This window comes from Ambystoma mexicanum, chromosome 3q, assembly GCF_040938575.1.
Source record: "Ambystoma mexicanum isolate Mex_15411 chromosome 3q, UKY_AmexF1_1, whole genome shotgun sequence".
Taxonomy (NCBI): domain Eukaryota; kingdom Metazoa; phylum Chordata; class Amphibia; order Caudata; family Ambystomatidae; genus Ambystoma; species Ambystoma mexicanum.
This window is the reverse complement of record NC_090926.1, coordinates 983,952,136-983,970,633: the sequence shown is the minus strand read 5'-3', so window position 1 is coordinate 983,970,633 and position 18,498 is coordinate 983,952,136. Positions and strand designations below refer to the sequence as shown.

General features: G+C 46.7%; 1 protein-coding gene and 1 non-coding gene across 3 annotated transcripts in view; both read right to left on the bottom strand.

Moving 5' to 3' along the window:
• Nucleotides 1-18,498, bottom strand: part of RPL38 (ribosomal protein L38) — a 243,592-nt gene that overhangs the window by 13,464 nt on the left and 211,630 nt on the right. The window contains exons 1-3 of one of the 2 annotated variants that reach the window (XM_069655118.1): nt 3,036-3,145; nt 2,789-2,818; nt 2,072-2,132 (exon numbers count right to left, since the gene is read on the bottom strand). In XM_069655118.1, coding sequence (XP_069511219.1) covers nt 2,072-2,132; nt 2,789-2,791 — 64 coding nt within the window. In that variant the 5' untranslated portion in view covers nt 2,792-2,818; nt 3,036-3,145. Of the gene's footprint in view, nt 1-2,071; nt 2,133-2,788; nt 2,819-3,035; nt 3,146-18,498 lie in introns of those variants that run through there. The other variant, XM_069655119.1, reaches the window with a different exon arrangement.
• LOC138448231 (small nucleolar RNA U6-53/MBII-28) lies at nt 1,101-1,214 on the bottom strand. The gene has a single exon (XR_011260074.1). It is a non-coding gene; the product is annotated as a small nucleolar RNA U6-53/MBII-28 (small nucleolar RNA).

Genomic DNA, 18,498 nt, shown 5'->3' with positions numbered 1-18,498 from the left:
ACTGGCTTCTTTTCCAGAGATAGGCAGATTACTGCCAGGCAAGGGATAGTTAGGAGTGAACTTTACGCGGATATATTCCCTATGGTGGGAGGGGTGTAGAAACCACTATGAAAGCTGCTACTCATTACTCAGATTCTTTGAGGGACCGCGTAAAGGTGCTATTACAAGGCCCACTTCAGTAGATGGAACTTGTTTTGTTGCAAGGGGTCCATGGGCTGCAGTTGCCATTTTAGTTGCAGAGCAGAAATTGGTCCAGCTAGACTGGTTCAGAGCCGAAATTGGTCCAGTTAGAAAGGTTCCGCGCTCCTGCAAATTTTGAAGCATGGCGCCACAAGACAACCAAGACAATAGGTCCTAGAATGACTTGAGATCCTCTTCCACAATTTAAAACAATAGTCTTATGGTCATAAGATGGCTACTCATCTTCGTAGGGAACGTGGCTTCAAATGACGAGCTAAACAATGGCAGCAAGACTCCTCATTATAAATTTGAGCTGGGGGCTGCGGCACCTCACCAATAGTAAGGATCTGCACTATTCAAACTGGCCAGATAGGATCCGGGGCCTGACAGCATCTGGCTGGAATGCAGATTAGTCTAGATAGCCCAGAAAAGGGCTCAACATATATGGCATTTCCTGACCCAAGAAGGCAGCCAAAGGACAGGGCGAAAAACCCATGATACAACAAGAATATGTGGTACGAATAAATAAAAATGCGCATGTCTTAACGAACAGGTAGAATATCTGCTGCAACCAGCCATTCTTGGACACATTGTTACGAAGCTTCAACAATATTCGTTTTTTTTAAAAGATAAAGTAACCCTGCAACACTTGTAGGTTGACGCGTGCTACAATACTACAAAGACATCTCAGAAAGGGGAAAAGGTCCCCTGCGCTGGTAACCAGATGGGCCAACAAGGGCCCCCAAAGAGACGAGTGGAACAAGGAGAGTAAAGCAGAAACGCCTCACTTTCCCCAAAAGTCAGGACATGGCTCAAAGCCAAACGTTAGCGGTTTCCTGTGATGTCAATAGTGTTAAGTCTATAAAACGAAAATCTTGCCCCAAATGTATTGTTCATGACCCCCAAAACTCCTTGTGTGTATGCCTCAGGTCCCATAACAGCTGAGACAAGAAAGCTCTACTCATTTGCACCCAGGCTAGTCCCATCAGACAAGCTTGGTGAATCAGTATTAGCATGGCAACTCATCACAGGCAACACATTTGTAACGAGATCTTGGGAGAGTGAACATGCAGTATACACAGGGATCACGGCTGGACAACTTAACTACCACATAACTTTGTCATGCACCCCATAACCAAGAAACAGCTTTTTGATGCAGCACAGGCACATTACCCCACCCCTTCAAAAGTGTTTAGGCAGCCCACCCACAAGCAGATTTTAGAAGGTGTATCTGAATGGAATCTCCCTCCAGTGTGATCTTTGTACTGACCATTAGTTCTGAAAACGGGCCTACTGACAGCTTCAGGATACCCCATGGCGGTTTCAAATCGCCTCTCAGAACATCCGAGTCTGGGACTGGCTCAAAGAGCGCCAAGGCTGCAATATTAAGTCCATAACTTAACAGTTCATGGCTCTTCTAGCGTCATAGATTGTGCCCTCACATGAAGATGTCCGACAGCAGCCGAATAAACGTCTGCTGGTCACCTCAAAATGTCTCAATGTTTTGGCCACATGTGATAACCGTTCATTACCCAAAACACATGACCCGCTTTAGGGGAACATAACTCTGCCTATAGACTTGATTTGAGGGATTAACCCAATGTTGAATTGCGTTTAGATGACAGTTTGTAACTGAGCCCAGAATAAAGTGCGCTACTTCTTGCCCAGTGTACACTTTTTTTTAGACTACTTTTGTAAATTCATTTGCTGGCAAGTTCTGAGGCATCCCACAGTACATTTTAAAAGCTGTAACTCGCATCAAGATTATCCAATGATGAGGGAATGAAGCAGCCATATTCGTCAACCTGGAGACACGCAAACCAGGTGTCTGCAACCTACAATAACCACAAGAGAATATAAAAACCCATTAAGTGAAGTGTGTCAAACTTACATTTAGCGTCCTTTCTCCTGGCTGTTAGCAGGAAGTCTTTGATCTCTTCGATTTTCCGAGGCTGATGCAAAAAAAAATACATACAATGGATTGTCATTTTAAGAAAATGTAAAGCCATCCTAAAACTTCACTACTTGGTCTCAGTCCAACCCAACATGCACGGTATTAAAACACTGTCCCCTTCATTAATGAGACTAACCGAACGAAACATCAAAGCCGACAAAATAAATATTTGATCGATGCCTTGTGACAACTCTAGCCCATTACACCCAACTCGCTGCATCCAAATAAGATGCTCTGGGACAAACACGCTAGCCACCATTATAATCCCCATTTGTATTTACCATCATCTATACCTCACTGCCTTCAATAAATAACTGACTGCAACATGCCAACCGCTATTATAAAGCCAGACTTGAATCAGTTTCCCTCATCAATATGCCTGGGCGTAAAAGTTAATGTGGTCTGCAACTCCCATAACGCATTGCGGTCATTAAACGAAATTCCAGGCTTGTAAAGGTGGCGCTCCAACTGGAGCGCTGAATTACTCCAACAAACATTCGCCACGGTAACGTAGCATCACAGCTTAGAGAATTAAAAGTAACCCGTGGCCGTATTAAATATAAACTGCGTATCATATGGCAACAATAAACAGCCACCACCATAATATTGCCGCCCCTCGGCAAGACGTATTCGTGAATATTTCGGTCGACTTACCATCTCTAGTGGTTTGGTGCTGATCGGGACCTACGGAAAGCGAGAGGAGACAGAAAACATGGTGTCAATAATCGCGGCTGTAGCGCGCGCCCGTCTATGTTCCAAAAGCAGGGCTTTCCGCCGCACGATTACACCCGTAGGGGTTCCCGGGCCCCTTATGCTAAAGCCAGGATACCACTCCAAAGGGGCACTGCCACCCGTCTTCAGGATGGTGAACGATACGCCATCGGTCTAAGAGAACACTCACCGTGCCTGTCAGCGACTCAGAAAGGAAAGGACAGGCACTTCCGCTTCCGGTATCTTAAACCAACGAGAAACAGGAGGGTACGGTGTCCGCGGAGGTTCAAACGCCTGACTGAAACTCGCGTTTGCAGAGTCTCACAAGGCTACTATATGCATATACGCTTTCAGCTCTTGAATCTTCGTACTGCAAAAAACCAGTGCATAAGCACAACCTGCATTTTGAATATTGATTTAACATTATTTGTTACGGAAAGCATAACATTTTATTCCTTATTGACTCTTTGCAAGTTTTTTTGTTGAAATTAGGCAAGAGGTTTAAATGAGCGAACTCATGCAAATCCGGAACATAAAAACATGTATTGTTTGGACAAAGTGTGGTGATGGGACTCTGGGTTACTCCACAGAACTTTGGCACCTGAAGGTGTTACATACGCGTTAAAATTAATACAGGGCTTTGTGATACCTGTCAAGCAGAGGTCTTCAAACTGTGGCCTCCTCCCCGAAGGGCGCGAGAGGCCAGCATGAAAGGTAAAAAAAAAAAAGGTAAAGATTTTTTTTTTTAGATTGGAGGAAATGGGCAGGGACGGCACACATGGTTGGACTGGACCATAATACTGTCTCAGGCACCAATGAAAAAGCGCCCCTCAGTTGCAAATGGATATGGATATTCATTCCTTTAGTCACAGGCTGTTTGAATAGTACCCATAGGGGTGTTTTTTGTTAAAATGTAAGAAAATTGTAATATTTAAAGAATATTCATTCAGCAGCAATGGTCAAAACTACTAGCTGCATAGCCTAGTGGCTCATCCATAACAGGCAAAGGGGCATCCACCCAATTATGGAGGAGCCGAGAAGCCAGCCCAGTGAAACACTGAGCACTCCCTCAGCTGCTTTTTCCAGCTGAGGGAGTGCTCCTCGGCTGGCTGAACTGTCAAAGGGAAACATTGTTTCCATTTGACAGTTTAGTTCCCCAGCCGCATATGCTCACTGAGCCATGCAAGGCTGGGGGCGTTTTGCTTCGCCATCCTTGCAAAGCTCATTGGACATGCTGGCTGGGGAACTGCACGTCTGTATGTGCGAGAATGATCTCCTGCGCCTCCTCGCACATACGGACAGAGCAACCTGGAGCGGGGCATTTCAGCACCCACGCGCAGGCCTCTGCAGAAGATACGTTTATGTTAATTTATTTTTTATTTAAATATGTGCATGGATGCGTGTATGCTTGTGTTATGAGTGAGTGTATCTGATGGGTGCTTGCATGAATGATAGAGTGATTGCTGTGTGAATGTGAGTGAGTGTGTGTGTTTGTTTTGGTCTGTTGAGCTGATTTTGGCGAGTGGTGAAGGAGGGTTCTACCACCAGAACCCTCCTTGATTGGTTTGGCACTGGCCCTCGGACTGTGTTGGCAACGGGGTGGGGGAGCCCATGGACTGTGGTGGGAGCAGGATGGGCGGGAGCACTGGGATAGTGGTGGGAGCAGGGTGGGGAGAGCCTGAGGTCTGTGATGAGGTGGGGAGAGCCCAGGGACTGGATAGGAGTGGGATGAGGGAGCCCAGCGACTGTGATGGGAGCAGGTGGTGGAGCCCAGGGACTAGGGTGCGGTGACGGCGCGCAATAGTTCATAGCCATTTCTATATATTGTCCATTTGTCATGTTTTGGGGGCTTGGGGTGGCATGCCCAAATGTTGCTCACGGGGGGCCAGGCCAAAGAAGTTTGAAGACCACTGTCTTGGATGGATTTCAGATGTTTCAATTTCTCCCATTGAAGTGCATGAGACGTTTAGTCAGTATGCTCCGGTAATGCAAAGGAAAGTGTTACAGGTGATGGTAGAGTATCAACAAGATGAATTTATGAAGAGAAAGGTTTGTTGTCCTGCAGATTTGATGATCATTTATAAGAGAGCATTTTCGCCCGGTACTGCTTTAACTACCTTGTCACTTGATTTAGCTTTGTTGCTTAATAAGCATTCTGATTTGCCTATTTTAAAATTGCCAATGAGGGAGGTTCCCCCGACATTTGTTCCGAAAGTAGAAATTCCAGCTGATGCCGCTACAGAAACGCCTGCTACTACTATTGAAGCACACTATGTCTCACAGTTTGTTCACGTCCCATTTTCTAGACAGGAATTGAATACCATTAGACAAACAATTCCAGATATTAGGAAGAATCCAACAGGATTTTATAAAGAAATTGAATCTGTTTTGCATTTGTCAGTTTTCACACTGGGTGATATAGATTTGCTGTTTCCCATGATCCTTCCTGCTGATTTATGGAAGCAGATTAGAACTGTAAACGATCAGGCAGGGATGGGTGATACATGGGATAACTTAGTACGAATAGATGGGGAAAGAAATGCTGGTGAGAAACCGCCACAAGTGACACTGATGTTGCCAGATAGAATAGTAGCTAAATTGAAAACTCTGGTTCCTGAGAAAATAATCATATGGGATAAACTTACGGCTTGCATACAGCTGAAGTCAGAGAGTGCAACTGAGTATTTTAATAGACTTAAGCAAGTATTTTCAGATTTTAGTGGTCAAGACTTAAGTACAGAGTCAGGAAAAAGGCTATTTGTAGACACGTTTGTGCACAGATTGTTGCCTGAAATTCAATCACAGATAAAGACTTCTGAAAGCGCTTAGCTAGCGAAATCACAATCTGAAGTATTATATATGGTTCAGTACTATGAAAATTTAGTTAATACAGAGAAGGAGAAAGTGGAAAAGAAGAAGGGAGACTTGAAAACTAGAGTATTGTTGCAGCAGATTGCTAGAGGAGCCAGAGGTGGGAATACACAGTTTAGAGGTCAATTTACACCACAGAGTAATGCACAACTGGGTCCTGTACACATGAACCAATGTGAATATTGTAGACATGAGGGTCATTGGCGAGCACAATGCCCGATCCTACAGCACAGATCAAATAGCGCATATGGTGCATTGGGCAGATGATCCAGAGGCCGTCCTGGTATAGGGGGTCCTGGTAGACGTCAGTTTGCACAGAATCAACAGGCACCTTCACAAGATAATCAGCAACAAAGTGTTAATAGTGGGAACATTTTTGATAATCCTTCGACTGTCGAGGGATCTTGCATTTGACGATATACTGTTCCGTTAGGACAGCCCGAAGCAGAGTCTGGAATCAGTACCTATTCCCATTGATCAGAAAGGGCCCTACTTTGAAATGAAGGTGGGAAATAGGGAGGATCTATTCTTGATAGATACAGGAGCACAGAAGTGTTCTATTGATCATTCACAGGTTCCAGATATTCCAGGGTAACCTATTTAGGCTATCTCCTGTCGAAGGAGGGAAGAAGACTGATACCTGAACCGATACAAAGCATCTCTAGCATGTCTGTCCCAAATACACAGAAAGAGGTCAGAGCATTAATAGGCATGGCTTCATACTGTAGACAGTGGGTCCCACATTTTTCATTAATGATAAAACCTGTGTTGGCACTGACAAAGAAGAGCATTTCTTTGCCTTTACCGTGGAACATGGATTGCCAGAATGCCTTTGATCTGCTCAAGGCTGCGTTGTGTTCAGTGTCAGTTTTGGGGACACCAAATTACAAAAAGATCTTAGTGTTGTATGTGAATGAATGTGAAGGATGCCCTTTGGCTGTTTTAACACAGGACATGGGGGCAAGAATAGACCATGCCGTTATTTTTCCTCCACATTAGACCCTGTTGCATGCGCTTTTCCGAGATGTTTGTGAGCTGTATCTGCTGCCACTGCATCTGTAAAACAAAGTAAGGGTATGGTTTTAGGTTATTCTTTAACCGTGATGGTACCCCACTCCGTAGACGTTCTATTAAACAGAACACAGACGCAACATCTCACGTCAGCACGACTAACAAGGTACGGGCTGATTCTATTTGATCCGCATCTCCAAATTAGGAGATGTTGCTCATTATATCCGGACAAACTATTTCCTCTTCCTCAAGAAACTGATTGTAGTGACAAGATGTCACATGACTGCCTCTATACCACAGAAACAGAACAAGAAACTAAGGGCAGAATTGATTTAAGTGACACACCCTTAAAGAATCCACAAGGGCAGCTATTTTGTGATGGCTCTGCTTTAACCTCATCCACTGCTGCTTACGCAATCACCACATTAAGCACTATTGTGGAAACCAAACAAATTCTGCATAATTCTGCGCAGCCCGCAGAGATTATTGCGTGGACTAGAGCTTGTGAAATATCTGAAGGGCTCAGTGTAAATATATTCACAGACAGCCAATATGCCTTAAAGATAGTTCACAACTTTGGTCGACTATTTGCTGAGAAAGGTTTCTTGACCTTGCATGGAACAAAGATTCAGCATGGCATTTTAATAGTTCGATTACTTTCAGCACTTGCGCTTCCTACACAGTTAGCAATAATGAAGTGTGCCGCCCACCAGCAGGTGACGGATGATGTAGGAAAATGAAACACTTTTGCTGACAGTATAGCTAAACAGACTGACACTAATTTACATTTAAAGATGTACGTGTTAGATCCAACAAAAGGGGTCACTGATACTTGTATGATAGATGAAGGAATTGGTTGTATAAAAGAAATTCAGGCTGACGCTACTCCAGATGAAATTAAACAGTGGGCTGAGGGTTCAGCGGGTTAGGATGATGAGGGTTGTTGGGTAGATAGTGAAAAGCAAAGATGGATGCTACCCAATGCCTATGTTACTGCTATGGAGACAATGGCTCATGGTCCAACGCATATATGTGCCAAAAAGATTTGTAAACTGTTAGAACCTGTCTGGTACAATACTAATATTCAGAAGACTGCTGATAGATTTGTCCAGAATTGCATGATATGCTTGCAGCATAATATTGGAAAAGGAACCCCGACACCAAAGGGTAGTTTTGGTCCCCCCTCCATGCCTTTTGAGGTTATACATTTTGATTTTATTGAGATGGAGCGTTGTCAGAACTATAAGTATGTTTTAGTAGTCATCTGTGCCTTCAGTAAATGGGTTGAAGCTTTTCCTCTAAAAGATGGCAAAGCAATGTCTATGGCGAAAGCCATGCTTAAGGAATATTTTCCTTGGTTTGTCTTGCCGAGAGTCATTTGGTCTGATAATGGTCCACATTTTATTGCTGCTGTCATCCTGCAAGTATGCAAGCATGTATGGGAGGAGGGAGTGGGGGGTAAGTGCAAGTTGTACCAAAGAGGGAAGTGCTAGGGACCAAGTAGCTGTTAAGTGCCTGGTTGAGAGTGGTCAGCTGCCAATAAATAAGTAAAAGCAGGCCTGTGGTGGCAAAGGAAAGTGGGTACCAAGGCAAGTGCTGGGTGCGGCTGGAGGCTGTAAGCAATTGGGTGTGGGAGGCCAAGACCCAGAAGGACACATAAGGGCCCTGGTCACCAATCTCAGCAACTCTGGTGTTTAGCAGAGGAGGGAGGAAGGGAATGAGGTGGTGAAAAGGATGGTATTGAGGAGCCTCGAGAATTTGAGGGGATCCAGCTTAAGATAAAGAGGCAAGGGGAGGCTGTTCCATAGGAGGTAGCCTGCCGAGGAAAGAGATTGGCCACCAGCTCACTGTTTAGTGAGGCACTTGACAAACAGAGTGTTGGAGGCGGAGGAACATAAAGATCTGGAGGGAGAGTATTTAGTGAGAGACAGTTGTAGATAGCAGGGTCCCCAACCCCAGACAGTCTTATGGATGATGCAGAGGGATTTGAATTTGATCCTTGCAGCAACCAGGAGCCGAGGAGAGAATTTAGGGCTGTAGAGATGCAGTCCATGGGCTTGAGGCCAAGGATAAGTCTCAGAGCCCTATTCCGGATTATCTGGAGAGGTCAAAGAGAAGAAGAGGGTAGATTAAGGAAGAGGCTATTGTAGTAGTCAAAACAAGAGAGAACCAGAGCTCTACAGACATTAAGCGTCCTAGGGTAAGTGAGGAAAGAAAGAATTCCTTTGAGCAGGTATAATTGAAAGTGGGCCTTCTGAATGTGAGGGAGGAAGGATAGAGAGGAGTCAAGGATGACTCCAAGGTTTCTGGCTTCTGATGAAGGAGAAGGGGGAGAGCCGAGAGAAGGTGGCCAGAGTGAGGGAAAGAAAGGGAACCTGATTCCCAATAGGAAGGATCTTAGTCTTTCTGGCATTGAGGCAGAGATAATTGGAAGTACACCAGGACTAGATGGCAGATAAGCAGTCAAGAATGATGGAGAAAGTAAGGAGAGGAGCAGAGGGAAGTTTGAAGAAGAGTTGTGTGTCATCTGCATAACACTGGAAGTTGGGGAGAAGGTGAAAATGAGGTGTGCACGTGGAGCAATATAGGTGTTAAAGAGCGAGGGATAAAGGTTGTAGCCCTGGGGGACGCCACAGGTGGATATAGAGTTGGGGGAGGAGAAAGAGCCCAGAATAACCTGGGGTGGATGAACATTGGGGTAAGAGGTCAGCCAGTCCAGTGCCCACTCTAAGATACATATGGTATCGTGGAACCATTTTATGAGGATGGAGTGGTTGACCATATCAAATGAAGAGGAGAGATGAAGTAGAATGAGAACAGCTGGAGAGTTGTAGTCAAGAGTGTTAGGGAGAATTCTCTGTTTAGGCTGAACTTCCTAACCTAGTGAGTCCCCCAGCAGCTTTGCTGGATTTCTGGAGTTTGTTTTTTTTCTCCATCCTGCCAAGAGTGGGACTCTTTTCTCCCGCTCTTGGACATGTATGTGTGTAATTCCTTTGAATGTCAATGTGTTCTATGGGCTATGGGGTCTTTTACTCCATAGGGTCTCATATGTTTTTCTATGTGTGTTACACCGCACCCTACGTGCCGTAGCACCGGGGCGTCCTAGCGGACCCCCACCATAGACTCCATACCCGGGGACTGACTACTGTCTCCCCGGGCATGTAAAGTCACCATTGGCTTTACTAGACCTAAATTTACTAACAGAACTAGTACAAACCATCTTATTGTGGACGTACTAGTAGGGGTAATTTGATTACTCCTGGATCTGTTATTCGAGGGGGCACTGTCCCGTCCCCCCTCGTCGAGTTTTGGCTGGTGGCAGTGGAAACTACTTGTTATGTTCGACCCCGAACATAACCCTATGGGATTCGTCCCATTGTTGGAGATTGATACTTTTTCTCGTTAATCTCTAACGTACCAACCGTCTACTTATCATAAATAAGTCTATTGGATGGTATTTTCTGCCAGAACTCGGTTTTTAAAATGGCGTCTGTGTTCGTCTCTGTGACTCCTAAACCAAAGGTTGAGCCCTTTGTTCCACTTTTGGCGGGCTCTGTACAGAGACCCTCCAAAGTGGTGCCATTCTGTCTGGGTTACCACAGGGGTGTGGAAGGGGCTTTAGGCACCCTGGACCGAGTTGCCTTGCCAACTCCGGTCACACTCTGGAGTGATTGGCCCAAGTGGTGAGCCTCCCCGCTCACCACTTAGCATGTGTTGATTGACAGCTAGGCTGTATGAATGGGGGTTTTCTGCATAAAAGCAGGGCTGTTGGGACTGGATCTTCAGAAGTCGCCACAGGACCTAAGAATCCGACGAGGGTAACGCTGAGCCGACCTGCACGACGACACCTCCGGTGGAGCCCTGCGGAACCGACTCACCACTTCCCGATGACAGAGGAGATCTCCCTGCCGGAGAGTCTCTTCCCCTGACTGGTGGGAACAACCAGTCCCCTTTGCTTTTTATTCGCCTCAGGACGCAGTGGTCGAATTTCCCATGCAGAGCACCTCGGCAACCGGATAGCCACTACCCCTGTACCGCGACCAAAAGGTGGTGCCTTGTGACGGAGCACTCCGCGGCTGGTCTCTTCCCTGGTGGTGCACCGGACTTCACTTTTCTTCGACGACGAGGACATCTCTACTCTTGGCAAAGACCTGACGTGCATCCACCACCAGGAACAACTGCCCCCGCCGGAGCTGCCCTCCACAACAAGGTACCGTGTCCGCCTGGCTTCCCTTTCGATCGGTTCGAGTGAGGTGTCTTAATCCTCTCTTTCCCGTTGGGTCGCCTCCAAGCTTTCTCCCGTATTGTTCTGAACTGGTTCAATCTGCCGATAACAATTTGCCACAAAGACTCGAACGCATTTCCACTAGAGACTTTTGGGACATATCGCCTTGCCTCTCTCCGAGTGGGCCTGGCCTCTGTACTTTATGATCTATTGTGATTCTTGCCTTCTTGCCTTGCATTTTTTTCCCGTGAAGTATTGAACTGTGTTGCTTTCATAACCTGCCTATTTTTCTCTCCCGTCCTAACTAATATTAGAGTGCCATCTAGGTTGAGGCATACACCTCTGTCTGTAAATAAGTAGTGCCAGTAAAACCTAGACTTGTCGAAATATTGCTAGGGGGATTGATCGTTTATTCTTCGTAGAGTAATTGTGTTTGATTTGTTTGCCGTGATAGTGCCATAGTGTTTTTGATAGATGTTTCGTTATAAATAAATACCTTAATATCTTTACACTGAGCCTCGTTGCGTGTTTGCTTGTCTTACTGTGAAGAATTGCCCTATCTTGTATGCTCCACATACTGCTTAACTCTTCTTGAGAGAAGTCTGACTGCTCAGCCACAGCTACCAACAGTGAATCTGTGTGGTGCAGACTGCTGCCAAGTGGGTTTACTGCCAAACACCTGCAGTCCTAAATCTTTTGCAGTGGTCCCAGAGGAAACTGCACAGGTTTCCGCCTAACAAAGAGATGCAAGCAGTTCCTCACGGGTGTTCAGAAGAGCGGTTTCTGGCCTCTGGATGCTCGGAATCTAGATTGATGGTCATATAGGCACCCAACAAGTTCAGTGTGCTGGGTCGGTTGTTGGAAAACCAGCTTCTCCAAGAGTTTCCCAAAGAAGGGTGTGATAGATATGGGGCAGTAGTTGGCTGCACAAGCTGGGTCTGCAGATGTTTTTTTCAGGAGGGGGTGCACAAGGGAGTACTTGAGGGAGGAGGGGAAATATCCAGTAGTAAAATAGTGATTGTAGGAAACAGCAAATGCGGGGGCAAGAGAGCCAATATTGTCCTTAATGCTTCTAGAGGAACAGGAAAAGACCTGTTTGGAGGAGACCTTCATGGAGGGGACAACTTTGGTGACCTCATCAGGTGTGATATCAGAGGAGAGAAAGACAGAGAGGGATGGGAGGCCATAGGATGCAGGGGGCAGTGGGAGGAGAGGGGGAAAGGGACGCAAGGGTGCTCCGTATGTCCTGAGTTTTTGCAATGAAGTGTGTGGCCAGTTCATTGCAGAGGACCTGTGAAGGAAGAGGTGAAGAGGAGACTCCGTAAGGGTTGGCTAATTCCTTGCAGATTTTAAAGAGTTCAGCCGTGTTGTTGGATGTACCAGAGACACAAGCCTGGATGTGGGCCCTTTCCTTGGAGCGAATGGAGAGTCAGTATTGCCTTTGGAGCAGGCAATAGGCTAGTTTGTCAGAGGATGAGCCTGAGGTTTGCCACTTCCATTCTGTAGCTCTGCACTTGCGTTTTTGGGCTGCAAGTTCAGAATCATAACAGGTGTTACACTTAGAGGCATGTTTCGGATGGATCCTCATGACTGGGGCAAGAATGTCAAGAGTATTAGTGATGGCAAGATGGAGGTTGCTGAGAGCAGAGTCAGAGGTATAGTCTGTGAAGGGGAGAAAGGGGGGATGAAGGTGGTTGCAAAGGCAGCAGCTGACAATCGTTTCTTTGGACGGATGTTCGTGAACGAGGTTTTCAGGTCTGGGGGAGGAGCAGTCAGGGGGCCGAGAGGACCCATGTGAGAGCAGAAAATGGTCTGACTAGTAGAGTGGGGTGATTAGTGGGGGGGGGAGTGAAAGATCAGTGTGTATGAAGGCATCAAGAGTGTGTCCAGCCACGTGGGTAGGACCAGAAGGGAGAATGTAGAGCGAAGTGCAGAGGTCACGGAAGAGAGTGGATGCCACGATTGAGGAATCAAGGTGGATGTTAAAGTCACCCAGGAGAAGGAGTTTAGAGGTGGTTGTGAGGAGAGAGGAGAAGAAATCAGCCCATTCAGAGAGGAACAGGTGGTACAGCTAAGTGGCCCGTAGATAGTAGAAATGGTCAGAGAGGAGGTGGGAGAGATGATCAGCTTGCAACCCAGGCTCTAGAAGAGTAAGGCGTTGATGCCTTGTTCAACTATTACATCTTCCTCACTCTGGCAATTATGGTTACAATATTTCTGTGATAATATTCTCTTGTTATTTAGCAAATATGGGTTATATCCTCTTGGAAGTATTGCCCCTCTTTACTTTGGCAGCAGTGGTTGCTGTTAGATTGCTTCAATATTGCCCCCTCTTTTTCTTGGCAATAATATTGGATTTTATGGCAATGAATATAACCTTTCTTTTCTTGTCTTCTTATAAAGTCCTTATTATGCCAATGTGACTTCTTTATATTATTTTGGTATTCAAAACTGTTATCTGTGACAAGCGGTTGATTGCGGAACGTACCGGGTTTGCCTGTCAATGGTAAACCCACCGGTGTCTGCAAACGCATCTGCTCGATCTGCTTCCATTCTTCGTTCTGCTTCCTCTGCTTCCTCTTGCACTGCAGCCTGCTTCCAGTTTCCTGCGGCCTGTGCCGACCAAGAAAGGAGCTTCTCTGGTGCTCGGCAGCCACCTGGGCACAGCACGCTATAAGGACTTCCTCTCTCTGCAGGGAAAAAGCATGCTTCAATGCTGCTTCCCACTGCAGAGCCTCTGCAATTAAGTGCATTAAGCTTGGAGGCACTCTCAGGACCGACACCCACATCAAAGATAGCGGCGGCTCCAGCGTCTCTCTTCCACTGCACCTGCGGCTGGCAGTCTCTACAACTACTCCACATCCTTGTTCTCCTAATGGCCTGCACCTGAAGGAGTCTTATACATTCAAAAGTCCCGGTCAGGTGTGGGTCATTAGGAGTCCCTCTTCCTCGTCCCAGTAATTAGGGCATTGTGGAACTTGAAGTCTGCAATGTTCTGATGACCTTTTCCTCAAAGGTTTCATTTCTACAACAGGTATTTAAGACTGTAGGGTCTCTAAGGAAGTTAGTAAAGGGGTTCACCCAATTATCCTGACTCAATCCCCCCCATTTGATCCTCCCACAGAACGCCACCCCCAGGGTCAGGATCAGGAAGCGCCTGCCTTTCCGTGGCAACATGAGAAGGGTCCTGGGCCAAAGTCTCTGGGATAATCACTTCTGATTCATCACAGTACCGACCATTGCAACTTGGAGTATCTTCTGACCCTTCCCTGTGCCAACAGTCGTCAAACCCGTTTTGCTTTTTTCTTTAGCCAGTTTGACTTTGTTGTTACATACAAATACATCCCAGGGGCGTGGAATTTAAAGGCTGATGACTTGTCCCGGCTTTCTGACCACTTTGGTTCCAATCCAATTCTGGAGAAACCAGTATTGTCATTTAACTATTTATTTATTTATTATTTGCTCATTAGGCACTTATACAATAAGACTATACTGTTTCAAAGCACTCACAGGGAGGGGGGAGCAGAAGGGGGGAAATACATTATAACACAATATTCAAGAGCAGAGGGAGTGGAAAAACCTACTTTGCCTTGTGAGTATACAGAACATGCAAATGCTGAAAGGAAGAGGGAAGAGTGGGTAAGTGCTGGGCAGTCCAAGCTCATGGGTGAGGCATGGACGAAGTGCTAGGAGTGTTGAGTGTTGAGTGCTACATGATCTGGGCCGCATGAGGTGGAAGTGTGAGTCTCCAAAGCAGAGCATGTGCAGAGGGTGTGCAGATGCAAAGTGCTGTGGAAAGACAGGCGCTGGGAAGAACTCTTGTGGGAAGTCAAGGCCCTGAAGATGCATAAGGGCCAAGGACAACGATTCAGTGAGAATGAGGGAAAGAGGAGGAAAAAATGAAAGTCTTAAGGAGCTTCCGGAATTTGACAAGATCCTGCTCAATGTGCAGGGGGAGGGGGAGGCTGTTCCAAAGGAGGGAGCCCGCAGAGGAAAGTGAGCGACCCCCTGCCCTCTGTTTAGAAAAAGGGTTTACACACAACGAGTTGGTGCCAGAGGAGCAAAATGGTCTAGAGGGAGAGTATTTAGTGAGATAAAGTTGAAGTTACTGTGGTCCCCGGGCCTTGTGAATGATGCAGAGGGATTTGAATTTAACCCATTCAGCAACTGGGAGCCAGTGAAGACTTTTTAGTGCAGGAGAGATGCGCCCCTGGGCTTAAGGCCAAGGATAAGTCTTGCTGTGTTATTCTGGAAACTCTGAAGGGGTCGCAGGGTGGAATAAGGAAGATTCAGGAGGAGGATGTTACAGTAGTTAAGTCTAGAGAGAACCAGGGGTTGAGTTACATTGAGGTTCTGAGGGAAAGGGAGAAAAGGTCAAATTCCTTTGAGAAAGTAGAGTTGCTAGTTGGACTTCATGGCAATGTCCTGAGTGTTGGGGAAGGAGAGAGAGGAGTCGAAGACTCCCAAGTTTTCTGGCTTCAGTTGAAGGCGCAGGGGGAGAGCCCAAGGAGGAAGGCCAGAGTGAGGGAAGAAGGAGGAAGCAGGGGTGCCAATGGGAAGATCTCAGTTTTAGAGGCATTGAGGCAGAGATCATTGGAGGCACACCAGAACTGGATGGCAGATAGGCAGTCAGGGATGGTGGAGCGTGAAAGAGGGTCAGCAGGGAGTCCGAAAAAGAGCTGTGTGTCATCTGTGTAACACTTGAAGTTGGAGAAAAAAGAGGAGATGAGGCGTGCAAGAAGAGCAAGGTAGATGTTAAAGAGCCAAGGGGAGAGTATAGAGCCCTGGGGGACAACACAGGTGGAAATGGAAGTGGGAGAGGAGACAGGGCCCAGGATGACTTGGGAAGAGCGGTTAGAGAGGAAAGCGGACAGCCAATCCAGAGCCTATTCCGAGATGCCAAGTATATGGTGGAGCCTTTGTATGAGGATGGAATGGTTAACTGTGTGAAATGCAGAAGTGAGTTCGAGAAGGATACGGATAAGGGGGGGAGTTGAAGTCCAGATATGCGAGCAGTACTTCACAGGCGTTCCGAAGAGTAGTTTCCGTGCCTCTGGATGCTCGGAATACAGATTGATGGTCGTGGAGGACACCAAAAAGTTCAGTGTGAGAGGTAAATTGGGGCAGGACCAGCTTCTCAAGCAGCTTCCCCAGGAAGGGGGTGATGGAGATAGGGCAATAGCTGGATAGCTGAAAGGGCAAGAAGGGTTAAAGGATGTTTTTTTCAGGAGTCGGTGCACAAGGGAGTGCTTAAGGAGGGAGGGGAAAGATCCAGTGATAAAAGAGTGATTGCAGAAATCAGCAAGGGCAGGGCCAAGAGAGCCAATGTTATCCTTCATGGTCCTGGATGAACAAGAGGTGACCTGTTTAGAAGAGACATTCATGGAGTGGACAATTCCGGTAACCTCTTCAGGTGTGGCAGGAGAGAAAGAGGAGAAGGAGGAAGGAGGGGGAGGGTGCGTGTGTGGGAAGGGTTGTGAGGGAGTGTAGAGAGGGTGGACAGAATGTCCTGAGTTTTAGTGGCAAAGTTTGAGGCCAGTGCATTGCAGGAGGAGGAGACTGCAGCAGGGTTGGCTAGTTCCCTGCAGATTTTGAAAAGGTCAGTCGAGTTATTGGATGCGCCAGAGACCTGTGCAGATAAACATTGTTCATGCTTCATCACTCCTTTTTTGCAACAGGTAAGAGAAACAATGGCTTGTACCCCGAAAGCAGTAAACATATTTCAGGATCCCTTGGTGAAGGTTGCTGATGGCCTTTTATTTCAGGACAGACATCTTTATGTCCCCACAACAGCCTTGTGATCTAGTCTTTTGTCGGGACTACACAACTCATAAATTGCTGGCCATAGAGGAATCAAGGCTACTGTGGATTTACTTGTCAACATGTACAGGCATACGTTCTTCAGTGACCCATGTGATGTGCAAAGCAAGACCAGCAGACGACATCCCTTGGGCCTTCTTCAGCCAACGGAAAAACTGCCCTATCTTTGGCACACCATTGCCACCGATTTTTATTGTGGAGTTGCCAAACTCCTCTGGATACACCTGTGTCATGGGTGCGGTTGACTGCTTTACCAAATTGGCTCATTTTATGTGACTCCCTACAATCTCGACGTCTTCACGTATCGCACAAGTTTTCCTTCATGAGATATACAGGCTGCCTAGACTCCCTGTGAAGATAATATCTGATCGGGGACCTCATTTCATCTCCCGATTCTGGAACGCTCTTTGTGGTCTATTGGGTATTCCTTGTTCCCTGAGTTCGGTTCATCAGCCGCAGACTAATGATCAGACCGAATGCACAAATCAGACCTTAGAGCAATACCTCAGTTGCTCCACTAAAACCCTGCAATCAATTTGATCAGAGTTCCTCGGTACTGCCGAGGTAGCCTACAACAAAGCCCTTCATCTCTCCATCAACTTTAGCCCATTCTTCTGTACATAGGGCCAGCATTCCAAGATCCTGCCCTTGTCCATACCTGTACATAACTCTGTTCCTATTGCGAACATACTGGTGCAACAACCAGTGCGAGTAGAAAGGAATGTTTCTCTGACACTTCAGCAGGCCAGCGCCTCTCAGAAGGCTGTGGCTCACCCCAAATGGTCAGTTGTTTCTGTGTATCAGTTCGGGGACAAAGTTTGGCTGTCCAGTAAAGACCTACCTGCAGGGTCGGACTGATGCATAAAATTGTCTCGGGCACCAACAAAAAAGTGGCCCACAGTTGCAAAAGGGAATTCATTCCTTTTGTGATGCTGTTTGTATAGTACCCAAAAGAGAGGTTTTTGATAAAATGTGATGCAAATTGTACATTTTAAATAATATTTATTCAGCAACACTGGTCAAAACTATTAGCTGCATAGTGAAGTAACTGGCCCACATTGGCCAAACAAGTGCCCCTCTTTAACCCAAAAGCTGGCCCACACAAGCATTTTGCGCTTTGGTTCGGCCATGGCCCTATTGCCCTATAAGCTAGTTCGAGCCCGCCTACCTGTTCGCAATCTACCTGTCAAGTTGGCTCAATGATTTTTGGGTCCCTTCTGGATTTTTGCCCAAGTCTCTTCAGTGGCGTTTCATTTACAGTTGCATGTGACATGGCGTGTTCACCCAGTTTTTCATGTTTTCTTGTTGAAACCATACCTGAAGGACACTTTTGGTCATTCTCCTCCCTGTCTCCTCCCTTGGATGTCAATAGTCTGCCGTAGTATGAGGTCCAGGAAATTTGTGATTCCAGATAGCAGCGGTGACGCTTAGATTATCTTAACGACTGGAAGGGGTACGTTGAATGTGATTGGTCCTGGGACCCGGCCTCCAATGTGCATGCGCCTCATTTCATTTGTCAGTTCTTTCTGTAATTTCCCTGGAAACCTGGCGATCCAGGAGTGGGGCAGGGTGTCATGCCCTTGGCCTATCACTGCCGCGGCCCTCGTCAACTCACCTGGCAGCATTACCTGCAGTGGCAGTTATGGACTGGAGGGGCCCGGTGGTGCGCTCACAGCAGAGGGCTCCAGGCCGGGATCCCAAAGCAGGAACGGGTGTCTCTCTGGCA